The sequence below is a fragment of the Mus musculus genome, chromosome 5, assembly GCF_000001635.26.
Source record: "Mus musculus strain C57BL/6J chromosome 5, GRCm38.p6 C57BL/6J".
In the NCBI taxonomy this organism is placed as follows: domain Eukaryota; kingdom Metazoa; phylum Chordata; class Mammalia; order Rodentia; family Muridae; genus Mus; species Mus musculus.
The window spans coordinates 110,596,673-110,622,556 of NC_000071.6; the positions used below are offsets into that span (position 1 = coordinate 110,596,673).

Here is a 25,884-nt window from a genome sequence, read left to right on the forward strand (position 1 = left end):
CAGCCAGGGACAGAGAAAGTCAGAAACAGATAGAGACAGACAGAGATAGAGAGACAGTGAGGAAAGAGAGGCATAGAGGAAAGAGACTGAGAGAGACAGAGAGGAGGAGAGATAGAGACACAGAAAAGCAGATAGCAGCGGAGAGCAGAGGAGGCAGCCATGGAGAAGCCCTGAGTGTGGGCAGAGAGGACAGCCCATGACTGGACTGTGTTCCGTGAAGGTAATGAATACCCTGACCTCACATTACCCTAGGGAGCATTTTCTTTTAGTTTTAATTGGTTCTTTAGACTCAGGAGCAAGTTCCACCATTTCATGAGATCTGGGAGTCCCATTCATCCAAAAGAATTATGGGCTCTGTCCTACAGGGAACATGGGAGCTTGTCTGTGGGAGACCCTGCTGCTACCTGTCATTCGTCTGGTTTTGATGTTCCCCTACTCAATCAGTTTTCTTTCACCTGCCTGCTCCCATTAGGACAGTCTCTGTGGTTTTCAGGCTCTTTCTGGGGTAGCTCCACCTCCAGCCACACCACCTGATGAGCCCCTGGGAAATCTGTACCTTCACATCCACTTTCCCCTGGGGACCTACCTGGGCTCCAGAACTGTCTTTGGAGTGACTGAACATCTCCAGGTCCTGCTGGGCCCAGGCTGCTGTTGTGCACCTTGCCCTACTTCCCTACAGGGTTGTGAGAGTTGGTAGGATGACCTCCTTGCCTCCTGGTAAAAATGGCACCTTCTGGTTAGAATGCTGCAGGCAGCTGCGGTCCCTTGGACCAGCCGCTCCTGTAGGAGGGTCTTCTGAGGCCTCCCAAGCTGGTGCCCAGCTTGAACCTGCAGACTGAAGAACTAGTGCATTGAAATGCTTTGCTCATCTCCTTTCCACTGACAAAGAGCTATAGGTAGTAAATCTAGAACTCGGGCATTGTGAGATGAAATCATTTGGCATGGAAGGTGGGGTTAGGGGAGGGGCAGAGCAGAGCAAAACAAAACAAAACCGTCATCTCAGAGGAAATGGTTTTACAGTGCTAAGACTAAGGAGCTTCCAGAGCTGGCCAAGTGCCATCTCTCTAAACCTCTTAGCTCCACAAGGTCATTTTCTCAAAGATGGACCAGGAATCTTGGAGCTGCCTGGGCTGCAATGATTTCCTAGGCAGGGCTCTGGGCTCCAAGCTTCCCAAAAGCACAGGCCCACAGATGGGTCCCAAGGGGCTCATTGAAGCAGAGAGTGACAGTCTGAAGGTTATTTTTTTCTTCATTCGAGATTCATCTCATGATCCCAATTAGTAGCAAGATAAATGCTTCGTGTATGACATTTTAGAAATCAGAAGAAGTCCGAGCGAGGCCCAATGGGAGGCATCTTCCACATTTGTGCCAGGCTCTGTCTGGATATGCAAGAGACAGTGGAGAACAAAGCTTGATGTCCTGATTGAGCCTTGTGGGACGCCGATTCCCAAAACCCTTTATTACAATCATCCCAGAGCCGTTAACCCTGCTGCCAAAATCGAGCTAACTAATGGGGCTGACTTAACAGATACCACTTTTTTTTTTTTTTAAAAAAAAGCACATGGCTAAGCACTGGAAGATGCTACACAGAAACCCAAGCTGAAAAGATGCAGAGACACCACCACATACCTACAAGGGTGCTTAAAATGAAGACCAGTAATATTTTAAGGGGGCAGGGCACACAGAAGCACATGCCTGGCTAGCGGAAGCCACTTTGGAGAACTGCCGTCTCCTGTAAAGATGCAAGAACTCTCTGTATCATCCGGACATTCTATTCTTGGCAGGTTTTTCAAAAATGAATGAACACACAGCCCACAAAAAGGCTTGCAATGACAATTTTAAAAATGCTCACTGTAGAAACAAGCCAAGTGTTTTGACCCGGGGTGAGTTCTGGCAGACATTGCCTCCCTTATTCTGGAAGGGAATGGGGGAGTCACAGAGGAGAGGAGAGGATACTAACAGACATCCTCTCCCCCGTGGATTTGCCGTTGGAGCTGGTCTGATGCATCTGGTGTCATCAACTGTCTTGATGTTATTGTCTCTCCTGCTTGAGAGTCTAAGGCTTCATCTCCCTAAACTCTGGAGTACGAGGAGCAAGGAGGGTGGGGAACCCATCACTGCTTCCCTCCCTGTGGCACATGAGGAGAGACAGGGAATCCAGTCAGACACTGCCTCCCTCGCTGCCAGAATACGAGGAAGTGTGGGAGAGAATCCTGTCAGAGGTTTCCTCCCTCACAGTGTCAGAGCAGAAGCAACAGGGGAGAATCCTGTCAGCTCTCTCCTCCCTCGCTCTGGGGTGTGAGTGACGCTGGGGGCGGGTCTCACCTTCCTCACAGTGCTGCAGCAGGAGCAACAGAGGAGGAAGAACCCTCACTTTTCACCTCACCCACTCCATGGTATCAGGAGTAACAGGGAGGAATCTGGCTCGCTTCGGAGGATCAGAAATCTAAGACAGAGCCCATCAGACAGCGTTTTACTCTGTTGTCAGGAGCAGTGGCGCCTGGTCCTGTGTGGCTTCTCACAGCTGAGGATCTGGACTGATTATTGCTCCTGACCAAGGTTGATTTCTCTCACATGAGGAGATCTATGCTGATTCCTCAAAAGTGTGACTGGCAGTAGAATGGAATCTGCCTGTGGGTAGAGACATGCTATGATCTCCTTCCTTAATTAAGCCGCCTGAGCAGGGCAATGACCTGGCTAAAGGGACCATCCTTTAGGAAGTCAGATTCACCTAACGCCATGCTAAAGAGAGGGAAGGAATAATTAACCTTTAATGAGATCATGTATTGTCCTTTCCTGGAAAGCCTGCCCCTGTTACAATCATAACCTCTACTTCCATGAGGTTCTAGCAGGTCTACCCACCTTTCTGAGGAGGGTCTCTCTCAGAAAGTCTCTCTCTCTCTGATACTGTCTCTCTCTTTCTGATGTTAGCCTAAGTCTGGGTGTGCCCTCCCTCTCTTTGGGCTTTTTAGATCTTTCTCCAAAGCCGTCCCACCACTTGGTTGCTTCTCTGTCATGGTATCTTAACTCAAATAGTAAAGGGCATGGCTTTTCCCGTCCTTCTCCTCCCCCTCTCCTTTCTCTCCTCTCCCCTCCCCTTCCCCTTCTCTCTCCTCCCCTTTCCTTCCTCCCCTCTTCCCTTCACCTGTTCCTGCTCCTCCTCCTCCTCTTCCTCCTCCTTCCCAGCCCCCTCACCCTTTTGAAATAGGGTCACACTATGCAATTCTGGCTGGCCTAGAACTTGACATGTATATCAGGATGCCTTTGGGCTTCCTCAGAACTGGGATTAAGGGCATTTGTCTGCCCCTGAGATTTAACTTGTAAAATTCTAATAAAATTACCTTCAAGCTTAGAAAGAAGGAGGAGGAGGAGGAAGAGGAGGAAGAGGGAAGAAGGAGAGGAAGAGGAGGAGGAGGAGGAGGAGGAGGAGGAGGAAGAAGAAGAAGAAGAAGAAGAAGAAGAAGAAGAAGAAGAAGAAGAAGAAGAAGACGACGACGACAACGACGACGACGACAACCACCTGACCCTGACCAGATCCTAAGGAGAAAGCACCTTCCCTACACAGTCAAACATCCCATCCTCTATCGCCTTCCATGAAAAACTGGAGGTCATTTAACAGGTTGTGTTGGGAATGAGAAATACCAGAAAGTTCCCAGTTTTGAACACTGGTTCTGAACTGACTGCTTGTGACCTCCACACAGACCCACAGCTTCTACAAGTCAGGTGCCCATGGAATGTGCTTCTGGCTCATCGTCACACTGCGGACGGCTCCCGTGGGCCTCCAGAATCACTGCTGTGCTCTCCAACTATGTAACTGGAATAGGATATTGGAGTCAAGTGTTACCCAAATAATAAAACTACCAGGAGTGAAAGAGAAACGTGGAGGAGAGAAGTCTGGAAAGGTGAGGGGACATGAGAATGAGGACTCAGATATACCCACCAAAAGCCAGTTTCTCCCTGGCCATTCCTTGACCTGGCCTGACTGTTGGTGGCTGTATATACTCCAGTAACAGCCAAATAATATTCTGCTCTGCACAAACCATCATTTATCAATCAACTGCAGAAGCCATTTGGGGTGACCCACTTTTTACAACAGAAACATGGGGGGTTCTAGTGGATCTTACAGGTCCAGAAGACGGGGTTAGAGGCAGATGATCTGGTATTGGGACCAGCAGATCTCCTAGGCCCCTTCGGGACCTGTTGCTGTGCCTTACTGTCCTCTGAGTGCTGCAGAAGTGGGGGTTACCCCTATAATGATCAAGCACATCCCCCAGCCTGAGAAGACCTCATCTGAGGCATTGCTTGGGTCTGTTCTTCTATAATCACAGCAAGAATTCCTCATGCAAATAAAATCAGCACATCTGACTCGTACAGCGTGTCCTCCTGAGTTTCTGTTTATTTTGGAGCCAAGCAATGATAAAAAGTCATTACTGGCTATAATAGCCTTGGTGGGGAATTTGGCACCTCTCTTCATCAGAAATCATCCTGGGATTGTTATTGTTGTTAAGAAGATGAGAGACATTCCTGTTGGACATTGGGTCTTAACCAATCGAGAACTTGCTATTAAATTGAGTACTTGCTGCTAAAATTCAAAGGTGCTATTAAAATCTTGTTACTGTGAGCTTTGTGGACAACAACAAAATAATATCTTAGCACAAATAAAAGGACAACTGTTTTTTAATACTTCTGAGTTCACCCCTGCGTTTCAGTCGACACGAACAGAATGTTTCTGATAAATTTGATGCCCATCAACGTCTTTTCAGGCATGAGCAGCCTCCACTGGCTTCGTTCAGTATCAGACTGGGAGAGACTAAGCTCTGGATGCTGAGGGATGCCTTTGTGCTGAGGCAAAGTCTTTCATGAAAAGCCTAGAAGCCTGGAGTGTGTTATGTGGGTCACAGTCCTCATGTCCCCTGTGGTCTGCAGGCCAGAGTCTGTTATGTGGGTCACAGTCCCTGTGGTCTACATAAGGTCGCTGCTTTCTCCATCTTTTCAGTCTTTTTCATCCTTCCCGGAAGACTTAACACACTCCACCCTTTGCCTATCCATCCACACATGCAAAGTATCATCAAGATGGTGGCCACCACTCTCCACCCCCACCTGGACCTTTATCGATCTTGCTTCTCCATGCTACTGTTTCCTGGGGATATGCACATTGATGGGTTGTTTTGGTTTTGGTTTTTTGGTTTTTTTTTTTTGGTTTTATTGAATCAGGGTTTCTGTGTGTAAACCCAGGCTGGCCTTGAACTCAGAGATCCACCTGCCTCTGCCTTCCCAAGTGCTTCTGGAATTAAAGGCATGCGTCACGATTGCCTGGCTGACATTGATGGATTTTGTTGGTACCTGGATAATGAGCATATCCATTCATGATTTCAACAAAAATGCTGAAAGGCTTTTCGCTGCCATTTTGAAGGGTGTGTGTTTAAACTGAAATATCACACGGCAGCTGGCAGTCTGCTCACCGCAGCTGCATAGCTGTGAGCTCCGGAACTTCGGAGCTCGTCACTCAGACTGACATCAGTAAAGGTTCATGGAGCTGGGGGGGGGGGCGGTGTACAATGTACACAACTGTGCCCAGGTAACCCCGAATCCGTAGACACCAGCAAGACACAACACTGGAGGAGGAAGACTAGGTGTGACCTGTGGAAAGCAGTGTCTGTTGGAGTCATACAACCCACCCCAAGCTCTTAGACTCTGGTCTGTACTGTTCTGCCAGAATCTAAGGCATACAAGGACAGGTCCATGGCAGCTGGAGAAATGGCTTCCCACTATACCCAGGGCTCACTGATGTCAGCAGGAATAAGAAGCATGGGGATACAGAAGGGCAGAGAAGTTGTGGTCTCACAAGCAGGTAGGGTTCTGGGACAGACCCTGGTGACAGCTTCATTCTCCATCTCTCCTTCCCCAGGACACCTGCCATGATTGGCTGCTCATTTGTGGTGGACCGGGAGTACTTCGGGGACATTGGCCTGCTGGACCCAGGCATGGAGGTGTACGGTGCAGAGAACATTGAACTAGGGATGCGGGTGAGTAGACGCAGGGCTGGCGTGCTCTGGGGAGCCAGGACTGTCTACAAGGGTGGGCCTGAGAGCTCAAGTTGCTTGGAAGACTAATGTTAGCCCAGCCAAGACAAATGTCCAGTGGGAATCCTTGCTAGCACTTTTAAAGTGAAGCTCTGCCCTTGAGCAGAGCAAAGCAGATGGAACCCTGTGTCTGTCTGTGCTCTGCACTGTCATTTTCTGTGTTGTGCGCATTGGCTGGTGGGGTTGCCTGGGAAAGTCTCATCCTTAGAGCCCAGGCGGACACCGTGGGGGGAAAACTGGTCTTCCAGCTAACTGGATACAGCTCAACACACCGCACCTACCACCTTGGTTACAGGAAAAGGCAGAGCATCAACAGAAGGCACGGGTGCCCCTATGAGGGGAGCATTGGAACAGCCTGCAGTGGAGGTGACAGGCAGAACTGGGCATAGGGTAGACTGTGACCTCAAGCAGAGAGGTTGTGCAATGGAGATCAAGAAGCCATGAGCCCTTACGCAACCCCTGCGAGCCAGATGTGGGCACAGGCTTGCTCTGAGCTTTTGCCTCTGTATCCCTAGGGCACTGGGCCTCTTGGAGCCAACAGAAACAGATGTACTGGTCACTCATAGCTAGATTTTATGGCTACAGAGGGAAAAGGAGAGGATGGCGTGCCTTTCCATATCCTGGCTTCTAGGGAAGGTGATTATTAGAGAAAAGGAAGCGTGTCCTTCAGAGGGGAAGCTGGAGTAGGAACTGAAGCAGGGAGGGGCTGAGGCAGGAGCATTAATCACAACAAAGACATTTAGGGGAACACTCTAGTGAGCCACAGGAGTCTGGACAGCAGGGCTGATGTAGCAGGCAAGGGAGTGACCAATGCAAGGCTCTGGGGCAGCTTGAGACACCACCAAGGTATGTGTGTCATACCTCAAAGAAGGGAGGGTCACCTAATCGGTAGAGCAGGACATGGAACATTAGACTCCAAGGCTCCTGATACCTTCTTCCAGGATGCCTCTGATCTGCGGGATGGGAGAGGCTACATAGAGAGGGCAAGACGTAGCTGAGGGAAGAATTGAAGCGGTAGTGATGGGGAGTGGGCTTGCTCCTCAGACTCTGAGCTATCCTGAAAGAGGCCAACTATGTTCGGTGGTGGGCAGTAGAGTGGGAGATGGAAGGCAGCTTCCCCGCCATATTGATTTTGAGCATCTGGAAGGACAGAGGTGTTTTGTGTGGGGCTGACTGTGGATGCATGCTGCAGATCCTGAAATCCCTTCCAAGTTCAGCATCTATGCAGCCCCGTCACTTGGAGAGACCTCGCCATAGCCTTCCCTGAGCCTAAGTTGCTCCATCTGTGTTCTCGGTACTTCATGGAGAGAACGGCTGTTCAATGCTTTGTTTTGTTCGGGGTTGGCGGGGGGTGGGGGGGAGAGAAAAAAAATCAGGTTGGGTTTGGAAGCTGGAGGTCAGGGCTCTGCTTGGGCTAATAAGGCTCAGAGACAGAGGCTGTGTGTAACAGGCCTGTTCTAGGCTCTGGCTTCCTGGAGGACAAAGAGCAGACTCAGAGGAAAGCTTCAGGTTGATTTAGAGTTTACAGGAGAATCCAAGGACAGGTAAGTTGTGAACCTCATAGTCGGTAGGAGGACAGAGAAGTTAAGCATCCAGAGGCCAGCCAGACCATGGGGAAGGAAGCCCTAAGCCTACATTAGGGAGTTGAAATGTATAGTTAGGCTCTGACCAGCATCCCAAATAAAAAAAAAAAGAAGACAGGGAATTGTTGAATCTTTCTGAGTCAGAATGCACAAAGATAGGCAGACCCGGCAGAACTCATGATTCATAGGGACTGTGCTAAGGGGCTGGAATTCTGAGAAGGAATGTATAGAAATAATAGCCCTTTTCCTTAAGAAATCTCTCTTCATTCTTAGAGATGAAGTAAAGGCTTTTTACCCAAAAGCACATGGCCAACTGAGGCTAATGGCCAAATACAAATTGGCCACTAATAGGTTTTACTAAAATCTAAGTAAAACTTCTGCTCATGCATGTTACAGTCATCCTTAAATTTCTTTTAGTCCCTGGCCCCAGGTTACACTTGAAAGAATTTAAACAAAGACAGAAGACTGCAAGTCTGGCCACTTGGGCAGATGGGAGATTCTCCATTGCAAAGATGTCACCAGAATAATTTCTTTATTTTATTTTATTTTACTTTACTTTATTTATATGAGTACACTGTAGCTATTTCCAGACACACCAGAAGAGGGCATCAGATCCCATTACAGATGGTTGTGAGCCACCATATGGTTGCTGGGATTCGAACTCAGGACCTCTGGAGGAGCAGTCAGTGCTCTTAACTGCTGAGCCATCTCTCTAGCCACCCCCCCTGCCCCCAGAATAATTTCTTAAGTAAACCTGTGTTGTTCTTTTCAAATCTGGGCTCTTCTTTCCCATCTGGCAGAATTATGCTTTTCCCCAGAAGGGAAATGGGGGCTTTATGTCAGACCAGGACTTCATACTGGCTGTGGCCCTGCATTGTCCTCTCAAGCAAGTCAGAGGCATGGTCTTTGGGAATGAGTCTAATGGCTGGTCAACCTTGGTGAACAAACATTTACATTCTGGCATTGTAAATTTGTTTACTTCTAACATGCCTAGTTAGCATACTACTTATCTTTGGGGTATTTGGAGAGCACCACCCCTTAACTAAAATTCTACTTCTTGTGATGTTATATCTACAAGGGCAAACTCTTCTTTTCTTGTCTTTTTTTGGCTTTTCAAGACAGGGTTTCTCTGTGTAGCCCTGGCTGTCCTAGAATGCACTCTGTAGACCAGGCTGGCCTCAAACCCAGAAATCCGACTGCCTCTGCCTCCCAAGTGCTGGGATCAAAAGTGTGTGCCACCACTGCCCAGCAAGGCCAATTTCTTAACAAGTCCTTTGTAGTATCAGTTCTACTGCTTTGAGTTTTTCCTACATCAGGAAAATATGTTATCTTAAGGTAAACCCACTTCCCTAGGGGTAAGTCCTGCCCTGCCCCCACTGAATTAACCACTAAGGGAAGAGACAAGAGCGTGGCTCCACCCAGAGGTTATTCTTTACGGAGATCTGCACACAGAATTGAAGAGGGTGCCATAGCAGGCTCCCTTGCTGCAAGACTGTGTGTCACTCACACCAGTCATGTGTGAAGCACACAAGTGAGCCTAATGTGTATATTCTATTTTTATTTCTGAGTGCATTTAGAGGAGCCTGCATGGAAACAGACAGTTTCTGCAAGATAAAATAAATCAGAGAAGAAGGAAGGGAGAGATGTGGGGCCGGCTGACACAGCACACTTACACAACCCTGTGGGGCTGGGCAGGAGGAAAGCCAGCTCTCCTCTGAGCCAGGCTACTGCCAAGAAGCTCTGTTTTCCTGTCTAACCCCTAAGGCTTGGAGGGTTGAGCCCAGGGCTCTCTGTTTTCATTGTTAAAGACTGGAGTCTGAATTCCAAAGGGCTCTTCGGGAAGGAACTATACTTATCCAGGGACCCAGAGTCCTGGATGGAACCCCAAACTTAACAGGGTAGCATGTGTGGGAGACAGGCAACAGGCCTGGCCCATGGAGAGGAAGCAAGGTGAGCTGCCCTACCCTCAAGGTACCAAATTTGCTCCCATCAGACATCTGTGTGGCTCCAGGACCCTTTAACTGTGGGGGCAGCCCCCTGCTGAGGTACTTCATCTTAGAGAGTCCATAGGAGCCATCTCTAGTCTTCCCAAATGTGAGTGTTCTCTAAACATGTCTCTAGTATTAAAGAATAATTGATGGAAAATGGCTCCTCCATGGGGGGCGGGGGGAGTGTGGTTCTAGAAATTGCCAGGGAACAGACATCTCTGCAGTTAGTAGCAATCACGGAAGCTGTTTTGCCCAGATCAATGTGGATCTTTCTGACCCTTCAGGCTATGCTCCTGCTCCTCACAGTGACCCCAAGATGATCACTGAGCCCAGCACATGTGTGTGGACAAAGAGGACTCTCGAGCAGAGAGATCCAGGGCAGCCCCGTCACCCACCTCACTCATGGTGTCCGGATGGTCCGGAAGCAAACAAGGAGTCAGGACAGACCCAAGCTAAAGATGACAAGACAGTGGAAATGACAGTGGTAGCAAGGCATCACTGCTGACTGGCACATCACAGGATGCCTGTGGCTTGGGACAGACATGACAGGGATGGTTAGCAGTTGTTGGGAACTGCTGGTGGGTGAGGGTCAGGGTCTTCTCATGCTGGGGACTTGGAACTAAAGACAAGGGGAAGTCAGGAGTGAGCAGAGGTGACCAGGTATGGAGTCCATATTCATGGTGGCTCAGGAGAGCTGGGCCTTTGCCATCTTCAGTGACAGCAGCTGCCACGCCCAGGTCTTGTGTCTTGGTGGACTCCCGTGCTATGTCCCTGGACTCTGCACAGGCCTCCATACCCAACAAAAACAACTTATGGGAGGAAGGAAGGAAAGGTCTGTTTTAGCTTATAGCTTGAAAGTGCAGTCTATCATGGTGGGGGTATCATGGCGGCAGAAGTGTGAGGCAGCAGATGACACTGTGTCCCCTGGTCAGGATGCAGAGATGGACATCAGCTCTCAGCTGCTTTCTCTTCTATTTACTCTGTGCCCCTAACCTATGGGATGGTGCTGCCTTCCCTCCTCAGTTAACCCAACTGAGAAATTTCCTCACAGACAGGCTCAGAGGTGATTCTCAGTCTCAAATCAACAATCCAGATTAGCCACCCACCTCCCAAGTCTGAAAGTCCCAGTGCCCACCCCACTGGATGATTGATGCCTCTGACCATCCAGGGCCCATTGCCGCCACCCACTGTGAGAACTTGGATATGGCTGGGGTGTCTCCAAGGACCTATCGTCCTGTCACAGAGAACGTATTCATGGACTCTGGTGTGATTGATCACTGAGGCTGAGATCCATACTGGGGAGAATGGTGACACCTCATAATCGAAATGCTCACCTCAGGATGCAGCCCCATCCTGAGAGGCCGTGGGGAACACATATGTGAATGCACACACAGGGGAAATGTCCTCAGTGTGACCAGCAGCTGTCCCCACGCTTCTGCTCTACCCAGAAATCCTGAGTAGAAAGGAGCTGCTCTTCCAGGGCATTCCGGGCCCTATATTTCCTGAGGCCTGAGTACTGGACTGGCAGACCCAGAAGGCAATGGCTCCACTCCAGGTCCTTCAGAAGGCAGAACCACTTTTCTCTGCACACTCTAGCTGGAGGCTTACTGCCCTGGGCCTTAACTGCCAGCAGCCCAAGCACTTGGCAGCTTCTGTGACCCTCAGCTTCTAGCCACAGTAAATAAATGGTGGCAGCAGACAGACAGCTCAGAGCAGCTGGAGTGCCAACTGCTAGTGACACAGCTCTCAAGCACGCCTTAGGTGCAGGGACCCTTTGACCTGGAGTGACAGGAGTTATAGCTCTCAGACGTTGGATGTCAGGATCCTTAGCCCTTAAAGCTTTGCAGCTCTCTGCAATTCTTCCAGCAACCTGGGCCCATACTTCTTTGTTAAGGGCTCTCTTCTCTCTTCCTTTTTCCAGTCCCGACTCTTCACCTGTTCTGACTTGCTCACTGCCTTTGCTCAATCCCCCACCATGTTGTTTCTGCTTCTTGTCCCTGACTCTTGTCACAGCTGCTGCTGATACCCCTGCCGTCTTACTACCATAGCCTTTTCTTCATGCTACCAATTCAGCCTGTTGCTATCACACTGGGCCCGGGAGGTGGGGGGGGGGGGGGCAGCACAGGAGAGCGTCTCCCAGTGACTCACAAACTGAGATGAACAGTTTGCTTATAATAGCCAGAAAGTGGGTGTGGCCGGGGCGTGTGCACCAATTACTGCAATCCTATGTACAAATTGATGGACTGTGTTTCCCCAATCTTGACATAGCTCCTCTTGCACCAATCAGCTGACCACTGGTGTTCCCTCCAGTCAGTGTCTTCTTGCCTGTACAATGCTCTAACCACTGAGTTACCATTCCAGACCCTAGAACGCACTTTCTGAAAGTGGCTCTTCAGAATGAGAACAGGGTCTCATCTGGGTGGTGGTGGCACACACCTTTAATCCCAGCACTGGGGAAGCAGAAACAGGTGGATCTCTGTGAGTTTGAGGCCGGCCTAGTCTATAGAGTGAATTCCGCAGGACAGTCAAAGCTACGCAGAGAACTCCTGTCTTGAAGTTCTAAGGCTAGGACCAGTCCCTTGGCGGGGGATGGGGGGGTAGTGGGGTGTCCTGGACCATCGGTGACTCTCAGTACAGGATGGAGTAGTTTACAGCGCAGGAGCAAGTGTCTGAGCTTCTGCTCTGAGGCTGGCTTTCCAAAGCAGATTTCGTTAGATTTTGTCCTGACCTTTATTAAACCTAATGGACGAAGCAGAATCATTTCCCCCCCTAATTGGCTCCAGGACTTTCCTCATTAGGGGACGTGCAGCTGGTATTTCTACAATCACAGGGAGGAAAATTGACCTCAGAGACCTCAGAGTCCCTCTAATTGGATTGAGTCGATTAGAAAGGCTGTGTGGGCCATCATATTAATCACAGGTCAGAGACGGTGAGAACGGGGAATTGGGGAGCAGGGCATAGACCTGTGGCTGCAAACTACCACCCTGAACAGGTACACACCCCCCACTGTCCCTCTGAGCTGCTTTTTCTCTGCCAGGGCTACTTTACCCTGCTGGCCTCACAGCTAGCCCGGCTCCTACCAAATGGAAACCTTCATGTCCCTGTTCAGATGTCAGCCTTAGAGCTCTCCCACTTTCCCAGCCTTCATCATGGAAATCCCGCAGCCCCTCCATGCTCTGTTTGGCCAAAGCACATGCAGGCTGCATGGGGAGAGTTCTGTCTGTTGGGTAGGGAGCTCCTTGTTGGGAATGCATTTCCCTGGCATGATTCCCTGCTAGATTATGTTATCTGCAAGCCCCAGGACATACCACAAGAGTCTGCTCCTTCCCTTCTTCTTACCCTTCCCAGCCAGTGCTGCAACCCACTTCAGATGGATCCTGTATCATTCCTGAGCTACAGAGTCACTGACTGTATACACCATGGTGACACCAAGGGCTTTTAGACTTGGGAGACGCAAATGTTCTGCACTAAGCTATGTCTCCGGGCTTTAGGAGAGCAAAATTCTAGTAAACGAGGGAGGAGAGGAGACAGGTTATAACTAAGCGAGGTATGTGTCTGAGGCAGGGAGTAGGCCATTCCCCAAGATATTTGAGTCCCAAGAGGGTATCAGACTTCAACCCAAGGTGACAAGGACGGAGAGAGCAACTTAGAGTTGTGTCAGATCTGAGATCATTACCACAACATCACTGTTTATATCGGGGTGTCTCAGCTGCTCCTCTGCAAGTGGGTGGCCCGCTTCCAACAGCTCTGACATTAACTGCTGCAGGCTGCCAAGAGCTTTCTAGGGGCACCGGCCATGTGTCAACTCTACCATGCAGGGAGCAGGGCTAGCCTGGACACACTATGGCTGCCATATAGCTGCAGTCTTCACTAAGAATGCCTGTGTGAGTCAGGGCAGAGGGGCCCTTTGCTGTCTGGGTGTTGGACAAGAGTAGCCACAAGCTGAGTACCCTCGCCTGCCAATTATCAACATATCCACAAGCCCCAGCTGCTGGGAGCAGGCGTTGCCTGGCAGAGGAGGATGAAGGGTATCTGCTATCTCATGAGCAGAAGCATCTCAGGCACGGTGTCTTCAAAGATGCCCCCTGAGACTTGCATTCAAGCTGGACTCTGCTCGCTCCTCTGCACCACCAGCTATCTCAGCCTGTAGAGGAGCCCATGAGAACTAACCCTGGACCTCTTTAAGGATTAAACGCTGTGGGTGTTCACGATGGCTCTGATAGACACTTGCCCACCTTCTTAAACACTGTTTTACTCCCTTTATGAAACCGGCCTGATGCGGCAGGGCCTGGGCGGGGGAGGCATACTGGCTCACATAGATTTGGAATTGCCCAGTTTGTCAGCGACAGGTGTGCCCCTGCTCAGAGCCCACTTGTGGATATGAGTGTGCACTTGCATGTGGTAGGTCATGTGTGATGTTAATTATATCTGTGTCTTTGGTGTGGTTCTGCAGATATCCTTGGGGTGATTCACTGGAACAACACATCTGTTGCAAACATGTATCCATAGTTCCTCGTCCTCTTCCTCAGACAGGCACTTATGGCTTCTTTCTATCACCAGCCTGGAAGGGACAGCTTGGTCTGAATTCTCTTGTAACAGCTCAGTAACCCCTTGTAACATGTCTCTGAAAATAGAGTTACTCAGTCAGATGAACTTTATAAAGCTTTTGATACAAATGTTAGTCCCCTTTTCTGCCCCAGAAGGATATTTGTATGTTTATGTGTGTAATATTTCAGTGTGCACATGTGTGCATGTATGTGTGCATGTGAAATATGTACATGCATTATATATAGATTGTAATATATGTGTGATATGTACATATGTGGAATGAGTGTGGTATCTGTGTATGTGTGTGGTATGTGTACATGTGTGATATGTCTGCATACATGTGAGAGATATATGTCTATGCATGTGCATGCATATGGTATACAGGGTGGTCTTTGTGCATATATGTATTTGTGTGGTATGTGTGTATGTATATACATATTTATGTGTGTGTGGTATGTGCATATGTGTATGGTATATATGTATTGTATTTGTGTGTGTGTGGAATGTGCTGTGTATGTTTGTGTGGTCTATATGTGTGTGTGTATGTGTGTGAGTGTGTGTGTGTGTGTGTGGTGTGTGTGGAATATTTTCTTTGGCAGTAATGCCTGAGGAAAGCCACTGTTCAGGCCTTGTGACATGTGGGGGCTGATCAGCTGTCATTTTTATTTTCTGCAACTCTGACAGACACTGAGGACATAGCTCTGTGGTTTTGAATGAGTCTGAACACTGTGTGCAAGTGTTCACCATATGTTTTTCCCTCCCTGGCTGGCTTTGCTTGCTTGCCCCTCCTTCTCTGGCTGGTTGAAGAGCTGTTCTGCCCTCAGGGATATCAGCTCCCTGTGTGGTTGGGAAGCCCCTCCCTGGTGCATCTGGCTTACATTCTGGGCACCGGGCTTTTCCTGGTGTTTTCTGGAGGGATAACTTGAAGCCATCAGCCCTTTAAATATCTTCCTGTTGGCACCAGAGTTCCCACTCTGAGATCTCGGTCAGTGTGCGGTACATGCTTGTACAGAAGTGAGGGTCTAATTGCCTTTCCACTGTTTTAAAATAGAGATTCCTCCATCCTTTGCCATAAGAACAACAGCTTCTGCCATACACTCTGAGTATGTGTATATATGTGTGTGTTAGTGTGTGTGGTGTGTATGCATGTGTGTCAGTATGTGGTGTGCATTTGGTGTGTGGTAAATATGCATGTCTGTGTTGGTATAAATATATGTGTGTGTGTTTGTGTATAAACATGTGCATGCGGGCTGGTGAGATGGCTCAGTGGGTAAGAGCACCCGACTGTTCTTCCAAAGGTCCAGAGTTCAAATCCCAGCAACCACATGGTGGCTCACAACCATCCGTAATGAGATCTGACTCCCTCTTCGGAGTGTCTGAAGACAGCTACAGTGAACTTACATATAATAAATAAATCTTTAAAAAAAAAACATGTGCATGTATGGTTTTGTGTATATATGTGTCTATATATAAAAATGTGTATGTTGGTGTGTATATATGTGTGCACAGGTAATTTTGTGAATATGAGTTTGTCTATATATGTGTGTGTCTATATGTGTATGTGTCTATGTGTGTGTGTGTCTATATGTGTAGGTGTGCATGTATGTGTATGTTCTTACATACACATGTGTGGTTTTGTGTATATATGTGTGTATATGTGTGTATGTACATATGTGTGTATGTATATATAAGTGTATATATGTATATGTGTATGTATATATAAGTATATGTATGTATGTGTGTATGTGTATGTATGTGTGTGTCTATGTGTATGTGTATATACATACATGTGTGGTTTGGGGTATATATGTGTGTCTATGCATGTGTTGTGTACGTATATGTATGTGTGTATATGTGTATATGTGTATATGTATGTGCGTGTATGTATATATGTATGTGTGTGTGGGGGGGTGTCATATCTGTTTTGAGCTTCCATTACCTCATTGTTTTATAAAGTACTTTATGTATAGCAACTGAATATGTCCTCATTATCTAGAATTTTCTCGGCTTTTCTCTTGTTTTTATTACTGTGTCATATTTTGAAAATGAAATGTCCCCTACGGGTTTGTGTATTGAGGGCTTGGTCCTCAGCTAGTGGGAAATGAGGGAAACTTTAACTTCTTCCATGCTGGAGGAAATAGATCCAAATAACATGTGTGTAACCATCCCACTCCTGGGCAGACAGAAAGCAACACGAATGAGCCATGTGCTAGTCCAGCTGGAGACCATCATGGAGATTAGCTGGGGAGAGCTAAGCTTAATAGAAACAAGTGGGGCAAGCCTGTGCTTGGACCTGGAGTTTGAAACCCATTTCTACTGCAGAGCGGTAGATGGTGAAGGGATTCAGGGTCTGTTGCTGTTGCTGAGAAAGAAAACTACTCCAACTTCTATTGGATACATGTGTTTGCTTGGGGTACCAGAGGCTGTAGGTTGTCTTCAGTTCCCTGTGACTAAAACACCCACAGCAACAGCTTACGTAAGGAAACATTTACTTGGATGCACAGGTTCATAGGCTCCGTCCCTCATGCCGGAAGGAGAAAGCTTGGCAATGGAAGTAGGTGTGCCTTTGGTGTCAGGATCATGAAGTGGGAACTCACATCATGGTTGACTAGGAAGTAGAGTATAACAGGAAGTATATAGGAAGTATATATAACAGGAAGCAGGCTTTACGCCTGGCGACTTACTTCCTGCATCCCAGTCCCTCCTCTTGGTATTTCCAGGCCTGTCAAAACAGCACCACACACTGGAAAGAAAGCATCTAAAAATGAACAGGACTTTAGGACAGGGGCTGGGGTGGGAGGTTTGTGGTTTCCAATTCAGCTGCTGTTAGGCAACTGGTACCTCTTTTTACTCAAATTAGCCTTAGGTTGACTGGCAAACTGGGCTGTCAAAATGTAGTCATTGAGTGTCCCTACTCAGAACACTGAGTGAGGTGGATGGGTCACACAACAAATCCACGGTCATAGGACATGGAAGATAAATCAGGCATGACAAGAAATCCCAGCAGGGGAGGTAGCCTCATGCCCAAGTCCTGGTGGATACAGCCTATAGTCCATGGCTTCTCCTTTAGACACATTTCTCTTAACGAATCCAAAGTGTCTGGATTCCAGCAGCTCAGGCACCCTCCCATTGTACACTGGGTTACCTAGCATGTTGGGTGGCCTCTGCTAGGCCTCTAATCAGGTCCATTCCTCTCTCCCCAGGTGTGGCAGTGTGGTGGCAGCATGGAGGTACTCCCCTGCTCCCGCGTGGCCCACATTGAGCGTACCAAAAAGCCATATAACAACGACATCGACTACTACGCCAAACGTAATGCACTAAGGGCGGCCGAGGTGTGGATGGACGACTTCAAGTCCCACGTGTACATGGCATGGAATATCCCCATGACAGTAAGGCGGGATTCATGACACTGGGTGGGGAGGTCAGATACAGAGAAGCTTGTAGGCCCTAGGGAAGGAGTTGAAGTGAGGGATTCTGGGACACATCCAGGCAGCCTCCCCTGCATGGTAGCGCTCTCTTTGCATTGGCTCAGCCACAGAGACCACAACCTTCACCTCCCTATAGGTAACCATTCCAAGCACAAGTAGCCACCAAAGGTTGTAAGCTAAGGTCATCCATGATCCAAGCCTCACCCCAGTGCTCCCCTGTCAGTCTTCTCCAGCTGGTTGAGCCTCTTTCAACAATCTCTCTCTCTCTCTCTCTCTCTCTCTCTCTCTCTCTCTCTCTCTTTCTCCTTGTCCTGCAATCAGAACAAGTCCTTGTGTCCTGATTCAGGGCATGTGTGTGCTTTCTTGTTTTTATATGTTTGTTTTAAATGGGGTCTCACTCTTCAGTAGTCTGCTGTTGGCCTTCACTCACAATCGTCTGCTTCTTTCCCTCTTGGGCTGGGGTCAAAGATGTGCCTCACCACGTCTGGCCTACTTCACCTTTTTAAGTGTCTCTCTTCACCCTCCTAAGTTGGCTCACCTCCACTGAGGTGGCAGCACAGCCGTCATTTGGATAATCATGTGGAGGGTCTGTAGTGGACCTCCCTGCATCCCTTGCAACACCTCTGAGATGCAGAAGACTGACCACCTTAACACAGGACCTGCAAGGTCTACTTTCAGGTTTCCCTCCAGCCTCGAGGATCAGGATCCCATTAGAATGTGCAGTCTTAGTATAGTAGAGGCAAAACCTAAAGATCCTGTTGTCTATAACACAAGCTGATTTAGGGAATACACAACTATATCTCTGTTAACACTGGAAGGGAACAGAGGACATCACAGCCAATCATGAGAGTCTCACACATAAAACTCACTACCGCAGCTCCACTCAGTCAAGCTGGAGGGAGGTACATGATGATGGCTCAGGACCCAGAAAGTCTACACAGCACACAAGTCACTTGAAGGACCACAAACTCAGCAGAGCTGCTGTGCAGTCATAGTTAGGGAGGAGATACGTGGATTTGCAGGACCCATGATACCCTCACAGGATAGCATGGATCTGCAACACTTACCCTGTCCTGCCTGCTTGTGTCCCGTAGAACCCAGGAGTAGACTTTGGGGATGTATCCGAGAGGCTGGCCCTGCGCGAGAAGTTAAAATGCCGAAGCTTTAAGTGGTACCTGGAGAACGTGTACCCCGAGATGAGGATCTACAACAACACCCTCACGTACGGAGAGGTACCGCCTCTGAACAGGGCCCTGCTGGGGTGGTGGGCTTTTTGCCCAGCAGATGTGTGCAGTCACAAAATGACATGATTATATCCGTGTTTACAAAGAGAATTACTATTGAGCCCACGTGGAAGCGTACTTACACATTTGCGTGCAAAAATATACCCAAATAAATGGGCCAGTAAGATGGCTCAGCAGGTGAAGGTGCTTGAGGCCAAGCCTGATGACTTGAGTTTGATCCCTGAGACCTATAAGGTAGGAGCAGAAAACCAACTCCCTCAAGTTGCCCTCTGACCTCCATATGCATACCATGACAAGTGTGCCCCCACAAAAAAATAAATATTAATTAATTTTTTGAAACAGGGTTTCTCAATATAGCTCTGGATGTCCTGGAACTTTCAATGTAGGCCATGCTGGTATCAAACTCACAGAGATCTTCCTGCTGGGATTAAAGATGTGCACTGCAGTGCCTGGCAGAAATAAACTTTTATAAGAAATATACCCAAATACATAGGACGGTGTATACACACTCACATGTATAAACAGACATTCACACGTGTGTACACATGTGTATGTAGACAGGCAATCTCACACGTGCTGACAAATGCATAAAACCACACACATGCCCATCACACATCAATCTGCACACATCTGCGCATATATTCATATGCATTCATATCAAGATGCATGTGTGCATGAATGCATTATTACACAGGAGCATGCATTCATACATGTGTGAATATGTGAATATATATGTATATACATATACATACACATGTATACAGCCTGTGCTCATTCACTCGCATGTGTGTGTATGTGTATATTATGCATAAGTTCATAATATGCATACCAGTGCATGAGGCCATACAAACACATACTGAAGCATGTCTACACCTACATGTAACAGGTGTGCACATGCAGGTACATACTGTTCCTGTTCGTGCACATGGAGATCCCCAAACACTCACTTTCATCCATGTACAAAACCCCCCATGAAACATGGAAAGGCACACATTTGTGCACTGGTTCCACATAGCTACATTCACACCACAGTGCATGCGTGTACATTTGAGCACTGGAACATCAGCTGTACCAAGACCCATGTGTCAGCGTGAGTTTCCGAGTGCACAATTGTACACAGGGCTCTCTCTAAATCTGAAGAGAAGGCTCTGTGTTCCTACCTTAACCCAGGACTGGAATCTAAGGTCTCTGACTATAGAACTGGCAGAGAGAATGGAAGGCATTCCCACAGACAGCAGCAACACCCTGCTCCCAGCTTCTCAACGGCATGAGGGCAGCCCAGCCTCCCTACGGACAGGCTAGCCCTGGGACAAAACTCAGGGGTAGGGTTGAGAGGCCTGGTGGAGAGTCCTTGCAGAACCATCAGCCCTTGGTAACCCCTTAGTCAGATCCAGCCTATGGGCTTTTCTGGAAGTTCAAATGGAGATGAAGCAAGTGCTCTCCTGTGTTGTCCTTCCCACTTGTGCCAACTGTGGGATCCATACCCAACCCTAGATGCTGTGACCCTAGAATTTTTTTAACCCTAGGGTCAGGCCCATGTGTCCTTTCACGTGGACACTGGGTTGTGCTCTGTGTTTGACTTAATGCAAACTCCACAGCCTGAAACCCAGTGGAGTGAAACAGAACACAGCTCTCCTGGGTCAGAGTCCAAGGTCACCACTGTTCTGATGGGCAGGGGTCTGCAGTGGGTGCCCCTCTGTGCTTGTTACAGAGACTAGAGATCAGCTGGCTGTTGGCTGGGTCATGTGACCCTGCCGCCAGCTGGGAGCTAGAGTGAGCATTCCAAGTGAGTGCCCCAGGGAACCTGCAACTGTCTCCCAGGTTCACAGCTATAGGCTATACCTGGTCACTTGTACTATACTCCTTAACCAAAGTGTCTTGGAGGCAGAATAGCCACTGCATCTGCACAGGAGACGTTAGCACAAGGATGTCCCTGAGCTAGTAACAGAAGCCATTCTATTGACCAAATCCAGCCTCACGTACTGAGGCCCAGCTAACTGTCCATATACGCACAGAGCATATGCGTATGTGACAAGCATAGCCATCTCTTTCCAGGCTGCCTAGGGAGTCAGAGTTGCTACACCTGTACTTTTCCACCTCCTCCCTAGGCACCATATATCTGCCTACCCCAGGCAGATGCCAAGTCTGTGTGTAGAGTTCATGCCTGTCTCACACAGGCAGCCCACAGCGAGCTACAAAGTGGGAGACAGGGTGGGAGAGCTCCTGGGAGCCTTTCCTCAACCTTGGGAGCCTCCTCCATGACCTGAAGTTTCCGTTACTTCTGGATATAGGTGAGAAACAGCAAAGCTAGCGGCTACTGCTTGGACCAGGGGGCAGAAGACGATGACCGAGCCATCCTCTACCCCTGTCATGGCATGTCCTCACAGGTGGGCAACATCTAGACCTCACAGTGAAGGGGGAGAGGTAGGCATGGAATGGGTCACAGCAAACCCCTGTGCTGTTGGGGCCAAGCTCAGAGGAGGCTGGAGCATCTTGGGATTCTGGAAGGCAGCGGGTGCCATACGTTTTAAAACAAGCCCTTTGGGTCAAATGGGCCCTGGCAAGTCGTGAACAGCCCCCTGCCTCAGTTTTTTCACCATTTGAGTGGGACAGGGACAGCACCTACTGTCCCTGACAGTCTTGTGGATTAAATGGAGTCACAATGAGATGCTGCCTAGTCATGGAGGAGAACAGTTATCTTTTTGCTTTATTATTATTATTAATATTATTATTATTATTTAAGTATATTGTAGCTGTCTTCAGATGCTCCAGAAGAGGGCATCAGATCCCATTACAGATGGTTGTGAGCCACCATGTAGTTGCTGGGATTTAAACTCATGACCTCTGGAAGAGCAGCAGTCAGTGCTCTTAATGGCTGAGCCATCTCTCTGAGCCCGAACAGTTGTTTCCATTCCCTTCTTGTTAGGGAAGCCCCAAGGCTCATCAGACTTGACTAAGAGCCGTGTGCCACTCAGAGATGGAGTTGTATACCTCTAAGAGGCTGGTCCCAGCTACCAGTGAATCCTACTCTGCTGCTGTTGATAGTGGCATCTGCCCAGCAGCTGTTGAGCTCTGATCCTGAGCCTCATTCATGAGCATTCATGTGGGGTAAGACCTGGATTTCTCTGAGCCTCTGGTTTTACTCCCTCCAACATGGATAGAGACAGACAGTCTCTGGGAGCTTCTTAATTTCAGATGGCAAGATGCCTGCTTTGAGACAATAGCCCCAGTGAATGGGAGAGGGCTGCTCCTCCATGACCCTCTGCTGTAGTGGCCTTGTTCATCTCTCTGGACTGATCTCTTCCAGTGGGTTTTCAGCACAGTGGCCTCTGAGGGCAAAAGGAGCTTTCAGTGGAGATGTAAATGCTGTCTCTCCAGTCTCTCCAGGGGGCTGACAACATTTTCCCAGGTCCAAGAAAGCAAGCTTGTGCTGTTGGAATATGAGCACCTGAAAAGCTGCCTCATGCCATGACCAGAGTAGACATGGCCATACCAAGACCCCGTTCTCCTGCTAGAGAAGACAGTTGTGGGCTTGGGTATTGATGAAGGCCAGGGCATAGATAAATACCTTGGTTTCAGGCTCAGGGTATCTGCTCACAGCTCCCACTGTCTCCCCAGCTGGTGCGCTACAGTGCCGAAGGTCTCCTGCAGCTGGGACCCCTGGGCTCTACCGCCTTTCTGCCCGACTCCAAGTGTCTGGTAGATGACGGCCGGGGACGCATGCCCACCCTGAAGAAGTGTGAGGATGTAGCCAGGCCTACGCAGAGGCTATGGGACTTCACCCAGGTCAGTGGGTGGGGCTGACAGCCCTGGAAAGTCAGACTTCGAGGCTGTGGTAAATACTGAGAGAAACAGCTGAAGGGAAAGATTTATCTTGGCTCATGGTTTCAAAGGGCCCACCATAGTGGCAGATCAGGGCAGCTCACATGGCAGTGGAAGGGAAGGAGGGAGCCAGCTGAAACCAGCTGGCTTCCTTCTTTCCATCTGTCAATTAATTCATCAGGACCCCCCAGCCTGTGGGGTGTAAGATGGCCACCCTTGTCTGGTTAACCTCTTGCAAACACCCTCACAGACACATGCAGAGATATGCTTTGCCACCGTAGACACTCCTCAATCAAAGCAGGTTGATAGTCAAGACTGATCACCTTATGCCCTGTTGCACAGAAAGTTTGTAAAACTGGCCCTGTGTCACACAGGAAGAGAGGGGCACAGCCTTGCCTGCCCCAGCACCTGGACTCAGACAGAGAGAGGGGATGGGTTTAAGACTAGCCCTGGCTACTAGAACTCCTCAGGGCTCTGATGCACTGGGCTCTGAATATAACCTTTTCCCCACTGCCTTTCATTTAACTCAAGCTCTGCTCCTCTGAGTCTCTGGGCCCTGATCCAGGTCCAGCCCTCTCACCATCCCTTCCTGGGCACCCCGACCCACTCAGCACCAGCCGGCCCTGAGCCTCTAGGGATCCCACACAGAGGATCCCTTGGGTGTTGTTCTGCCATCATGAGCAATATGTAGGAGCAGAAAGGTGCTACTCTGGCTGTAGGGAGGAGCTGCCACTGTTGCTTGCTGAGCCACTGAGGCTCTAAGGTTCCCAGAAGGCTGGCTAGGTAGACGGTGAGGGCCAGCACAGAGAACCTGCTGAAGATGGCGCCAAAGTTACCAGACTTAAGCCAGGGGCCACAGAGATAGATACCAAGTCATTAAAAGGACTGAAAGGCACCAAGGAAAAGGGCAGTCTTGGGGACCCTACATGTGTTCTTAGGAGATCTTTGAACCCCAAAGAACTGAAGAGCTAGACTAGCACCTGGCTGAAGAGGGGAAGAGGAGATGCAGGTAATCCAAAGAGACAGGGTCCTGTGTCTTTACAGTGGTAGTGCAGGAACCAGGATAAGGCTAGGATCACCCCTCATCAGCAACACACCCTGGACTCTCCCAAGCTGACTGTGTTTCTCCTGTCCTACAGAGCGGCCCCATCGTGAGCCGAGACACGGGTCGGTGTCTGGAGGTAGAGATGTCTAAAGATGCCAACTTTGGGCTGCGGTTAGTAGTACAGCGCTGCTCGGGGCAGAAGTGGATGATCCGAAACTGGATCAAACACGCCAGGCACTGACCTCTGCCCTCAGCCCACCTCCACACATTGGGGCTCTTGGACTCGTGAATGTTCTGGGACTCAGAAGGTCCTGGGGTGGAGCCAAGATGGGAACTTCTTGCCCACCCCACAGACCCAAGAGCAATGTGGGCCCTGCACACCCCAGGGCTAGGTTTTGTGACCAGGGATCGCAGAGACCTTGGAATAGCCGCTCCAGCCTGCATTAGGAACCAAACTTTTGTGGAACAGGCAGCTCTGCCCGAGGGAGGACATCTGAGGACGGCGCACACTCATGCCAAATCACGTGCCTTTTCTACAGTGTTCCCCCAACCGGCTATGAGGATAGCCGCCACGCATGTGCTAAGTCCCTGTACATAACCCATATGGAAACAAACAGACTCAGCTATTCAGTGCTGAGGGCAGGTGCATCCTCACACCAAGCACCGTGTCCTAGCAGGTCCGAGCCTCTCCGCTCAGCTGCCCTGGCTCGCCTGCTCAACCTCACCGTAACTTAAGGCGATCTTCAAGGGTGACCGCTTGTGTTCTGGTAACAGGCAATGGGAAGAGATCACCGGGATGAGACTCTGTGCACTTTTCTTCCCAAGGGTCAGCTAGGCACTCACTGGGCACGGGTCTCAGCCTGGGAAACGAGTCTCTTGTTGCTCTGTCATTTCTACAGCAAGCATCATCAAATGACCCCTCCAGCCCCTCACTTGTTTTATAAATAAAGTTTTATTGGCACACAGCCATACCTGTTGTCTGAGATCATTTGTGGCTGCAGCATTTGAGCTGCGGCACAAAGTGAAGACCACACTGCGCGGCTCTTAATGTCTTGAATTTTATAGAACACTTCCAATATGGACACTTTGTTAGAATATGTCCACTCTTGTAGTCCAGGAGAGCTGGCCTTGCTATGTGGATGCCCAGCTGGTGAGGGGGAAGATAGACATAGAGGCACAGCCTTGGGAACTGTTTGCCTATGTCACTATGCCTGCTGGGCAGAGCTGGAAAATGTGGCCTGTCACTGGGCAGCTGTACCTGCATGCACCTGAAAGCCAGAGTTTCTAAGATACAGCAAGCAGGAGAGTTGTATGAACATAGCCAATGTCCTCACAGACAGTGGTCCCAGGACATCATGGCCCATCTTGCTCTATTTACAATCACCACGGTGCCATTACCAAGCATTGGCAAGGGGCCAAGCTGGCTAAGCAGGTGGAGGTAGGTGTGCTTGTGGTGGGGTTCTAGCTATGGCCACTACCCTAAAACCCTGGTCGTTCCAGGGCTGCCAAACTACTCTGAGCAGCAATGTTTCCTAACAAAGGGCAGTGAGAGCAACTTGTCCCTTGCTAGGAGGAAGTACTTTGAAGACTGGCTGTGGCTAAAGACTTAACACCCACCAGACATCAGACATCAGAACTCACTACTCACTGGCGGCTGCTGAAAACCAGCCAGCTCTACCTACGCAGAAGCCTCCTGACCTCTCTGATGGTCTCACAGAGGGTGGAACTATGGGCCAGTTGCTGGCTTCCTATGCCTCTCCATGGAGTGAGCAGAGTGATACCTCTCTCTCTCTCTCTCTCTCTCTCTCTCTCTCTCTCTCTCTCTCTCTCTCTCTCACAGATTTATTTATTTATTTATTTAATGTATTTGAGTACACTGTAACTGTACAGATGTTGTGAGCCTTCATGTCATCGGGAATTGTATTTAGGACCTCTGCTCACTCAGGTCGGCCCCGCTTGCTCCCGATCAACTCTGCTCCCAGTCAACTCTGCTCTCTCAGTTTCTGCTTGCTCCAACCCCAAGATTTATTTTGTTGTAGCTGTCTTCAGACAGCACCAGAAAAGGGCATCCGATCTCATTACAGGTGGTTGTGAGCCACCATGTGGTTGCTGGGATTTGAACTCAGGACCTTCGGAAGAGCAG

At 49.2% G+C, this 25,884-nt stretch overlaps 1 protein-coding gene across 4 annotated transcripts in view; it reads left to right on the top strand.

The window, feature by feature from the left end:
- Galnt9 (polypeptide N-acetylgalactosaminyltransferase 9) overlaps nt 1–24,711 on the top strand; it is a 77,352-nt gene extending 52,641 nt beyond the window's left edge. The window contains exons 6-11 of one of the 4 annotated variants that reach the window (XR_389273.3): nt 5,909–6,026; nt 17,406–17,591; nt 18,725–18,852; nt 21,166–21,261; nt 22,493–22,660; nt 23,836–24,710. Coding sequence is in view for 2 of the 4 variants with exons in the window: in NM_198306.3 (NP_938048.2) it covers nt 5,909–6,026; nt 17,406–17,591; nt 18,725–18,862; nt 21,166–21,261; nt 22,493–22,660; nt 23,836–23,982 (853 nt within the window). In the remaining 2 variants the exon portion in view is untranslated. Of the gene's footprint in view, nt 1–5,908; nt 6,027–6,832; nt 6,930–17,405; nt 17,592–18,724; nt 18,863–21,165; nt 21,299–22,492; nt 22,661–23,835 lie in introns of those variants that run through there. The other 3 variants (NM_198306.3, NR_104449.1, NM_001122639.2) reach the window with 3 other exon arrangements.
- Nucleotides 24,712–25,884: the final 1,173 nt, after the last annotated feature.